This window comes from Prunus persica, chromosome G1, assembly GCF_000346465.2.
Source record: "Prunus persica cultivar Lovell chromosome G1, Prunus_persica_NCBIv2, whole genome shotgun sequence".
NCBI lineage: Eukaryota > Viridiplantae > Streptophyta > Magnoliopsida > Rosales > Rosaceae > Prunus > Prunus persica.
Window position 1 is genome coordinate 31,723,707 of NC_034009.1, and position 11,403 is coordinate 31,735,109.

An 11,403-nucleotide genomic window follows, 5' to 3' on the forward strand; every position below is an offset into this window, starting at 1 on the left:
TTGACCCAAAAAAACAATAACATCCTCCATATTTCGTCGATATTATCGATATTTTAGAATACACACATATGTAAATGTAACAAATATAAACTAAACCACCAAGCCCAACGAGAAGTATGAGCACTAAAGATACTCTTTCTTTTCAATATTTCTCTTCTGTCTCTACTAATAATCTCCACAATTTCTTAAGTACCAGAAATTTAAACTAATCTCAACATAAAAATAAAATAAAAAATAAAAAAAAGAGCAAAAAATATATATATCCCCTGTCAGATCGGGAAAAATAAGCACAAGCCTTACAAGAAGAGCAAACATGAAGCACAATGGTGAAGGAATAAACAGTGCACTACAACCACTTGGAACCTTCAATGTAACTCAACTTCTTTTCTCTACCTTTACCTCCCATCAGCTGATGTAAACGAATCTGCAAATCCAGATGGGCGAGTAGGTATGCTGGTTTGGGTATTATCGCCGCTGGCAAAGAACGATGAAGATGAAGAAGATTCATCAAGGTTGCTATTACCCTCAAAAGCCTGCCACTTCTTTAGTGCTTGTGGCAGGGTCATTTCGAGGTCAATTCCATACATATCATCATAATCTTCAGGTTCAGATGGTTTCCAATGCTCAACAAGGGACGAAAGTACATTGACTGCATGACCCATGTCAGGCCTCTGGTAGGACTCCCTTGCGGTGCAATGCCCAGCAAGCTCAGCAACCGTGCTAATACTAGAAAGGGTTTCCTCACTAATATCAATTGTTGGATCGATGGCCTTGCGGAGTGCATCCTTGTTAATCAGCATTCTACGGAACCATGTGACTAGGTGCAAGCTCTCCTCAGGCTGGCTTTCATCAATTGCTTTTCTACCTGTGATCAGCTCCATTAAGATCACTCCGAAGCTATACACATCTACCTTGAGTGTCATCCGTCCAGTTGCTGATTTATCACAAAATTGAGATTTTAGTGCCTTTAAAATTTATTAATAGACTCTACGAGGAAATAAGTACAATAAACCTTATGCATGAATGTTGTGAGGCTATTAGCAGTAAAAAGTGCTGCACTGGATTATAGTGTTTATGCTTATTTGTATGGAAAAACAATGTTGAGACATTTGATCACTCCACGGAGAGGAAATTCCATGAAACAAGCCACTCCCTTTTTTCCTTGACCATAACACTTGGAAAGATTGACAAGGAAAACATTCAATTTTAACAAAAATATAGAGTAAAAAGAAAATGCATGTACAATGAAACCATAAAATAATGAACTGACTGGTTTTGTTAACCTTTGAAATAACTGCTATGTAAAATTTCATACAACATGTTAGAGACAATAAATGAGTTAAACAGACTCAAACTAACAATATCATTCTTTTCTATATTCTTCACATTCCTTGACTTTGAAAAATATAAACTACTTACTACTTAGCATGCCAAAATATCCTTGAAATTCAAAGAATGGGAACATATGTGCAGAGAGCAGTTGAATTAATTTAGTCCTACGTGTGTTGGCAAGCATACCAAAGTTTCATCCAGTCAATGTAATCACGTAATATAATGCAAGTCCCAACTTGGCGACATCATATTTTAATGATAAAGAATATCAGTTCCACAGTTCTCTCATGATCACTGATTTTTCTCTAGTGGTTTAAACTTTGCTTGTTGCTCAAAAGCATAATCAGTGCAATATAGTCCCATACTCTTATTTCACTGAACAAAACCCTTTACAGGAATATGTATATATCATAGATTGTAAAGCAAACACTTTGACACTTCAAATTTGAAAAGAAGAGCGCATATAGAAAAACTTACCAGCATATTCTGGAGCCAAATAGCCAAAAGTTCCAGCTAGTCTCGTCTCAATTGAGGCTTTCCCTTCTGGAGCAAGACGAACTAGTCCAAAGTCCGACACCTTAGCACGCATATCATCTCCAAGTAAAATGTTTGAAGGTTTAAGATCCCTATGAATGAAAGTCTGGTTGGCCAAACCGTGTAGGTACTCAACCCCTCTTGCAACATCCAAGGCAATGGTCAGCCTTCTTGTCCATTCAAGTGGCTTCAGCCCGTCCTCTTTCCAGTTAAACAAATGTTGACTAAGAGTTCCTTGAGGCATGTATTCATAGACAAGAAGCCTCTCGTTTCCATCCAAACAATAGCCAAGAAGTCCAACCAAGTGGCGATGTCGGACCTTAGTAAGAACTGCAATCTCTGACTTGAACTCATTTAGACCCTTCCCAGCCACCACACCAGATTCCATCCTCTTCACTGCAATCTTCGTCCCATCATGCAATTCTCCTTTGTACACAGTTCCAAACCCTCCTTTTCCCAATATATTATCTTCGCTGAAATTATTGGTCACATTCCGCAAAACTTGGATGGAAATTACCATATTTCCAGCCTCAACCACATGAATGTCATTAGGTCCACTACTTGTGGGACTATTATAGTACTCATTTCCACCGCCATTAACCCTAGAGCTAGCAACTGTGACCTTCACTGCATCTTGATCACCAGAGTGACGAGGATGAATTACCAATGTGTTTGGACTTTGCACTCTGCCAGAAGAATGCTTATGTTTTCTCTTAAGCAGACAGAAAGCAACAAACCCAAGTACAACCAATCCACCAACACTTCCAATGACAGCCCCGACAACCACCGCAGTCCTAGATTTCTTACCTGCACCATCTGACGGTGGGCCAGGTGTAGGATTAGGACCCGGAGGCGTGTTTGGCGAAATATGATCCTTACCAATATCAGGGTTCCCCTCTGTTTTCACAATCACATTACTTTTAAAAGCCGGTATTTTACCATAAAGTTGATTATTCCTGAGATCTATTTCTTGAAGGTCAGGCAGTTGCGTAAGCTCCTTTGGTATGGTACCGGTGAGATGATTACTATCAAGTCTCAATGTTCGCAACGAAGTAAGCAGAGAAAAATTTGAAGAAATCGTGCCTGCAAGCCCCAGGTTCGGAAAATTGATAACAGTAACGTTTCGTCCATTACAGGTAATCCCCTTCCAATTATCACAAGGATCATTCTTTTTCCAATTTTCTGCAAAAGTTGTAGGGTAACCCATGTCTTTGACGATGGAAAGCAATATATTGACACGGGGATCACAATCAGAACCAGGTTTATCATTGCAAAAGCTATTAAGCCCAGTGATATCCACCTTAACACCATCTCCAAACTTGGGCATGGGTCCTTGAAGCATATTGTTGGTCAAATTGACGGCAGTAAGGGAATTAAGATTCACCAAAGACGCGGGAACAACGCCCGTGAACTTGTTATCCCTCAAACTCAAAGCGGCTAAGTTACTCAATTTTGAAAAGTCCGGTATAGGACCCGTGAAGGAATTACCATGTAACCAAACATCATGCAAGTTAGTCATATTCTGTAACACATCAATGGTACCATTAAGCTTATTGGTACCCTGTTGACCATTCAACCAAAGAGACTGAATCATAGAACCGGAAAAACTGGCGGGCAATTCGCCTTCAAGGTAATTGAAAGACATGTGCAAATCAATCAAACTTGGGAAATTGGTGCCGGTAAAAAAGTCGGGGATTTTACCAGTGATGTTGGCGCTAGTGGCGGAGAAATGCTTCAGCACCGTGGCGTTTGTGATAGTGCCCGGAATCTGCCACGCCGAGAAGGGGTTGTAGTCGATGTCGATGCTGTAGAGGTTAGTGAGTCCGACGAAGAAATCTGGGGGGAAGGAACTGAAGTTGTTGTTGTGGGCGATAAGGACCTGAAGCGAAGTCAGCCCAGAAAGGCTTGGGAAGGGCCCGGTGAGTTCGTTGGACTGAACTTCCAATTGTTGCAAATATGCGAGCTTTTGGAGTTCCGTTGGAAGTGAGCCGGTGAGTTTTTGGTTCCCTATTTGGATCTTGAAGACCTTGTTGTCGTTTTTGCAACTCACTTTGCTCCATTTACAGTAATCGGAGCCGGACCATCCCAGACTGTTTGGGCCGATGCTTTTGCGCAGAGCTTCCATAGCTACTCCGTCGGGACCCGACTGGGACTGCACTGGCGCGTACAGGGGGAACAAAAGGAGCAGAACAAGGAAAGAACCCCAGAAACCCAGATGGGGTTCCCTCATGTTTTCCAGAAAAAAAAACCCGCGAGAAAGTGGAGGAAAGGGAAAAAAAAACAGAGTGCGATAACAAAGAAAGAGAAGCCAGAAAAAAGAAAAAGGTGTATAATCCTCTAGGGTTTATGGGTTGTGTTTTAACAATGTTGGCGTCGAATGATTTGGAGAATTAGTGAGAGGAAAAGGGAGAAGAAACGGCGGTGATTGAGGGCGTTGAATTGGGAAAAACCAAAAAGAAAGACGAAAAGGTGTTATTGGTTTAATTGTGGTGCAGGCAAGGGGTTGTTTGAATGAATGATATTTTGATTAACGTTATGGCGTTTGGAAACAGAGAGAAATAGTTGGCATTAACAACGATTTACGTGTGGTGTTTTCTTCTTTCCTTTTTCTCTTTTCCTTCTGAGTACCGGAATATATATGTATATTGTATAAATATATGGAGATATTTTAATAAATTGATGAGCTGATGACACCTTACATATTTCTAGTTTTGTTATTTGAGTGCTCGCATGTTTGCTGTCTTCCATTTCAATTTTCTGCCAAACAAAACAACAAAATAGGAAAACAAAATCTCGACTAGTATTTATTGTTTTAGTTTACGCGGTGTGATCACTGATGAGGAAAGTTAATTGCGTGTGAATCCTCTCACTAGACTTTGATTATCAGAAGCCAATAAAATAAGGGGATTTGGGAGGCGAGAATTGAGGGATTTTCTTGCCTTCTTCTGTCCGGAGCATTCATCGGCCCCTGACATTTCTGATTACCCTGCTGACTCACTCACTGTCACTCTTATTTATTTCCTTTTATTTTCTGTGCGGTGCTGCTGAACAACTTTCTTACTGATTTTATTTTATTTTTATTATTTTAAATTCAACAATTGTCAACTCCTCCAACTCAACAGAGGGCTGGGTTTTATTTATATTTATTTTTTTAACTCCCCCTTCATTTTTTTTATACTATTTTTCAGATGAAATATTCAATCTTAAACCAAAGTTAAGGTTGGGTGGACCGTCGTGGCGTGGATGCTTATTATATTTATATGGTAGAGATATTGTGAATAGGATAACGTCGAATTATTCTTTTTTTATTTGGGCCATTATAAATAACCTTAATGGATTACAATCACTTGGTCCGATGTGACTTGTCCACATGTAGCATGTGGGTCCTCACATTTGTTTCCTTTTGCCACTTGCCGCCCGGAATTTGGGAACTTGGTCTCAAATAACCCAATATCGTCTTCATTTCACAACTGCGTTCAACTTGCCAAACGTATTTGACTCGCCAACCTAATATTTTACAACCCAAAAAGCTTTGGTTCACAACCGAACCCCCTCCCGGCCCGCCCAAAATAAAAACGCCGTTTTTAGTTTTTTGGGTGATAGATTTCGACCACTTCGTTTGCCCCAAAATATTAACCCAATCTTTTTTTTTTTTCTAAAAATGATAAACGGAAGCCCAATAGAATTAGTGTTCACAAAGCCTACAACAATACAAAGTGGATAAGCCCATGAGAACTCTTTTTGCAATACACTTGCTACTAGTTGGTGTGTGTAGTATTACTCCACTACATACAACTCAGATTATAAAAATTTGCATTTAAATGTATGTAATTCAATAATTAAAACAGAAAAAATAAAACTAAAGTTAAAAAGAATGAAAATGAATCATATATGGACATTTGTCACGTCTCAAATTTTTAAGACTACTTATTGAAGATAGATATATAATGGAATTTACTAAGGGTTGGCACAATTTCGAGTCAATTCGACTGAACCGTTTAATTCAATCACAATGAATTTAGTTGGTCTAAAAATAAGCGGGTCTTGAGTTTAAAATATTATAAACCACTACATACGGGTTGGAACTAAAATTTAAAAATAAACTTAATTTTGAGTTAACTCAACCGAACCGCTTAATCCGATCATAAAAAATTTGAATTGAGTTGGATTTGTCTAATAATGAGTGAGTCTTGAGTCCCAGAAATCATAAACCGCTATATCGAATTGAGTTATAAATTGAGACTAAAATTGACCCAACCCAACCCATGACCACCGCTAGAATTTACAAAGGAAAAAGCTCTTCCATGCTTTCAAATATTCAGCTTGAATCAATATGATAACGTACAAAGTAAAGGAATTTATGATTCTCATTAATTAATTGAGAAAAGATTACAGAAGAGTATTTAACACCTGTCTACTCTATACAATAGATAAAGCCACCTGTACAGGCTGTTACAACAGCTCTAACTAATTACTTACAAGAGTAACTAATAACAAACTAATCTAATCAGCTAACTACTCTCTTTAGCCCCCCGCAAGCTGAAGTGGGGATTGCACACTGTAAGCTTGGAACGAAGATAAGCATGTCGGGCAGAAGGAAGAGACTTTGTAAAGATATCTGCGAGCTGATTAGTAGTGTCAACAAACCGTAAATGAAGAATACCAAGCTGAACCAACTCCCGGATGAAATGATAATCAACCTCAACATGTTTTGTGCGAGCACTAAAGACAGGATTAGAAGCCAAATGAAGGGCAGATTGATTATCACACCAAAGTAACGGAGCGGAAGGAAGCTGAAAACCAATATCCTTAAACAGCTTAGCAATGTAAACAAGTTCAGCAGCAATCATGGCAATACCTCTGTACTCAGATTCAGTAGAACTGCGAGAAACTGTAGGTTGCTTCTTGGCAGACCAAGAAATTAAATTTGAACCGAGAAAAACACACCAACCACTAGTAGACCGACGATCCAAGGGGCATCCTGCCCAATCTGCATCAGAATAGGCCTGCATAACAAGGGGGCCTTTGCGAAAACAGATTCCCATATCAAGAGAACCTTTAAGATATCTAAGGATTCTCTTTACAGCACCCAAATGATTAGTGCGAGGTTGGTGAAGATGCTGACATACCAAATTTACAGCAAAGGACAAATCAGGCCGTGTCCATGTCAAGTATTGAAGAGCACCAACGGTAGAACGATAGAAAGTAGGATCAGAAAGCAACATTCCAGAATTGTCTAATTTGTAGGACCCCAAGGGAGTGGCACATGGTTTGGCACCAAGAAAATCAGTTCGCTGGAGAAGATCACAAGCATATTTAGTCTGAGACAAGAATAAACCAGAAGCAGTGCGTTTAACCTCTAACCCAAGGAAAAAATGCAAAGGGCCCAAGTCTTTGACAGGAAATTTTTCACTGAGTTGCTGAATAAGAGCCTGACAGGCTGCATTATTGTTCCCAGTCACAATAATGTCATCAACATAAACCAAAACTAGGATTAAAGAAGAGCCACCCTTAATAAACAATGAGGAATCAGCTTGTGATGATCTAAAACCCAGAGAAATAAGTGCTTTAAAGAGCTCCTCATACCAAGCCCGGGGCGCCTGCTTAAGACCATACAAACTCCTATTCAACTTGCAAACAAAATCAGGCTTGGAGGGATCATGAAAACCTGGAGGTTGGCTCATATACACAGTTTCCTTCAAGAACCCATGCAGAAAAGCATTACTGACATCAAGTTGATTGAGGAACCAATCATATTGCACAGCTAAGGATAACAAAAGACGAATAGTAACAGGTTTTGCCACGGGGCTAAAATTTTCATGAAAATCAATACCTTCCTGTTGATTGTACCCTTTAGCAACTAAACGAGCTTTGAACTTATCAACAGACCCATCAGAATTAAACTTGGTCCGAAAAACCCACTTACAACCCACTAAATTATAAGAGGGATTGGGAGGTACCAGGGTCCATGTCTGAGGCTTTTGAAGAGCAGCAATTTCAGAGGCCATGGCAGCAATCCAAACTTTGTGGGTTGCTGCTTGCTTATAAGTCTGAGGAGTAGGAGGAATTAAAGCAGTAGACTGAACAGAAGTAGGAATAGGGTGCTTAGTTGCAGAGAGAGCCTTGGGCTTAAAAATTCCATTTTTTGATCGAGTAACCATAGGATGACGATTAGGAGAAGAAGGAACTACAGATTCCTGAGAAGGGAGAGAAGGAAGGAGGTGTTCTTGAGAAGGTAAAGAAAGAACAGATTCAGAAGAAGGAGAAATGGAACCAGGGGATTGTGAAGAGGAAGGAGAAGTAGGAGAAATCGGGAAAGAAAAAGTAAGAGAAATAGGAACTGAAGAAGCAGAGATAGGAGAAGATGAAATAGGGGGAGCTTGGGTTGCAAAAGGAAAAGATGTTTCATTAAAAAGAACATGCCTGGAAATAAAAAGCTTGCCAGGAGAAATATCCAGACATCTATAACCGGAATGATTTAAGCTATAACCAAGAAAGACACAAGGCCTGCTTTTAGGATCCAACTTTGAGGAACTATATGGTTGTAACCAAGGAAAACAGAGACAACCAAACACTTTCAAAGTAGTATAATTTGGAGTGTGTTTAAACAACAATTCCCAAGGAGACTGTGCAGAAGAAGTAAAGGGTAACCGATTGATGAGATACAAGGCAGTTTGAAAAGCATCTACCCAAAAGCGATGTGGAAGGAAAGAAGAAGAAAACAGTGTCCTAGCAAGCTCAACAATATGCCTGTGCTTGCGTTCGGCACTGCCATTCTGTTCAGGGGTGTGTGGACAACTCAACTGATGCACAATACCCTCTGTGTTTAAAAAATCTTGGAAAGCAGTGCTTAAGTATTCACCACCCGAATCACTCCTCAAGATCTTGATCCTAGAGTTCAACAAGTTTTCTAACTTGGCCTTAAACACTTTAAAAGTTGCAAGCACATTTGATTTATATTTCAAAGGATACAACCAGCCGTATTTAGTGTAATCATCCAGAAACAAAACATGGTACTTATAACCAAGAGCTGAAACAGTGGGACTGGGACCCCAGACATCCGAATGCACAAGCTCTAAAGGCTTGGTGGACTTATGTGCAGAACCAACAAAAGGAAGCTTATGAGCTTTCCCAACCATACAATCAGAACATATTAAGGACTCAGACAAGTCACCACTAACAGGTAGATGATTGCCACTAACAATCTTGCGAAATAAAGAAAAGTGAGGATGACCCAACCTCTTGTGCCAAGTGAGGATATCACATTTATTAGCCAGAAAAGCAATTGAAGGACTTGATGAAAAAGGAGCTGCAGGACCAGCAGGAAGTCGATAGACACCATCCTCACTGAGACCTTGGAAGAGCATCTTCTTCGTAGCTAAGTCCTTAATTGTGAAGGAATCAGGATAGAGCGTTAGTGAACAAGAGTTGTCACGAAGAAACTTATTTGCCGATAACAAATTGTGTTTAATAGAAGGAACATGTAACACATCCTTTAAAGTAAAAACAGCAGAAGGAGTGTGTATGCGGGTAAAACCAGTGTGAGAAATTGGTAAGCAATTACCATTACCAACTTGCAAAGAGTCAGAGCCAGTGAATGGAGAAGAATTCTGCAGGTGCTGATTGGTAGCAGTCACATGAGCAGTAGCGCCAGAGTCAACAATCCAAGAAGGAGAGGAAGCAGCAGACTGTGGATTAGCATAATAGCCAGTAAATGGTCCAGAAGATGAAGAACTGCCAGAAGCATTAAGCAGACGGCCCAATTTGCGACAAGTGTTAGCGGCATGACCTTTCTTGTTGCAGAACTGACACACAAGAACAGGGCCAGAAGAAAAACCAGTAGAATTGAATGAAGAAGAACCTCCTGAATTGGAATTACCACCCCCAGGGCTTGAATTTCGAGAAAAATTGGGGCTGTGAAACCCTTGCGCACCAAATTGTGGAGGAGAAGAAAAATTTGGGGCAAAATTGGAGGGCGGTGACGGAAGCAGACCACGAGTGGGAGGAAAACCTCGATGCTGAGAGTTAGAGTTGTTGGAACCACGTGAGCGAGAAAAGTGCTGTGAAGAACGAGGAGTGGCGGCATAAGCATGAAACGGTTCCGTAGGTCCAGAGGAAATGGATCGGAGTTTGCGCTTCAGCAGAGCAGCTTCACGACCGAGAAGGTAACCGTGAAGTTCATCAGAGGAAACTTCTTCCCGACGAGTTTCAATAGAAGTGACGAAGGAATCGTACTCTTCAGAGAGACCGGCAAGAATGTAAGCCACCAAATCATCATCAGTTAGAGGATGACCAGCATCGCCCAAGCCATCAGCAATTTCCTTCATCTGTTGCAGATAGGAAACCATAGACAGATCCCCTTTGACAAGATTTTGAAGACGCTGACGAAGATGATGAACATTTGCACGAGAGACTCCAGCAAAACGTTTTTCCAACATCTCCCAGAGATCACGAGAATACTCAATGCCAACCGTTTGAGATAGCAAATCCGTCGAGAGAGTAGAGATGATCCAGATCATGAGTGATTGATCCTTATCATACCACAGATCGAAGGCGGGATTATCAACAATGCAACCAGCATCGTTAACAATTGTCTTCGACGGCCGCAGATCAGCACCGGTGAGAAGGCCAAGGAGCTTGTATTTGCGAAGAACAGGAAGAAAAAGATTCTTCCACAACAAATAATTGCCAGCTTGAAGCTTGATCGGAACCATGCCTGCGATGTTTTGAACAGTAACAGTCGCAAAAGCAGGGATTGAAGACGATGTGAGAGAGGCAGAAGGCGCAGAAGAAGAAGAATTGGTCTCAGAAGCCATGGAAATCAGAGAATTAGAGCGGAAGAAACTGTTTGGTTGATGAGAAAAGTACTGTTTGGTAGGTGAGAAAATCACAGGTTGGAAGAAAAGGGAGAGAGGATCGAATAGGCGTATGATACCATAAAGGAATTTATGATTCTCATTAATTAATTGAGAAAAGATTACAGAAGAGTATTTAACACCTGTCTACTCTATACAATAGATAAAGCCACCTGTACAGGCTGTTACAACAGCTCTAACTAATTACTTACAAGAGTAACTAATAACAAACTAATCTAATTGTTCACCCGTTTTCGCGGTTAACTCCTTATGTGGAAGGGTGAAGTTCCCCACTGGCTTGGAGACCACTTGTTGGTCGACAAGTCAGCTTTCTTTGGTGTGCGAGCGTGCCACTGCTAGCAATGCAAATTCTAGCAGACTTATTTTTAGAGTGGATAACTTGCGCCTCAAGTTACTGACTTCTAAAACAAACGATCGTGAATTTGGGTGAGGAATATCTCCCAAGTAAGTTCTTTTCTTGCCTCAGACTGGTGAGGACTTTCACAATTTATCTCAGTATCAAAATGGTTGTTCTGGCCAGAATAGATAATAATAAAGCACTGTTTCAGGCAGAACTGCCTTTTACAAAATTAAACAGGGAGAAATCAACTCTAGAAGGGCAAACAGGATGGCTGAAATCCCATTTGGTGCCTGGGTAGAAACTTTTGATCCAGGCTGGACT

General features: G+C 40.5%; 1 protein-coding gene across 1 annotated transcript; it reads right to left on the reverse strand.

The window, feature by feature from the left end:
* LOC18791150 (receptor protein kinase TMK1) lies at window positions 1-4,534 on the reverse strand. The gene is made up of 2 exons (XM_007225283.2): window positions 1,810-4,534; window positions 1-934 (listed from the first exon to the last, which is right to left on the reverse strand). Exons 1-2 carry the CDS (start codon window positions 4,094-4,096, stop codon window positions 396-398), a joined length of 2,826 nt encoding a protein of 941 aa, XP_007225345.1. The 5' UTR covers window positions 4,097-4,534; the 3' UTR covers window positions 1-395.

What these genes read in the sequence shown, in the direction of transcription:
- LOC18791150 (XM_007225283.2), bottom strand. Translation starts at nt 4,096, where the DNA reads ATGAGGGAACCCCATCTGGGTTTCTGGGGTTCTTTCCTTGTTCTGCTC. An exon ending in TTTGGCTCCAGAATATGCTG is followed by an intron (nt 935 to 1,809) that starts GTAAGTTTTTCT and finishes GTGATAAATCAG; the next exon opens with CAACTGGACGGATGACACTC.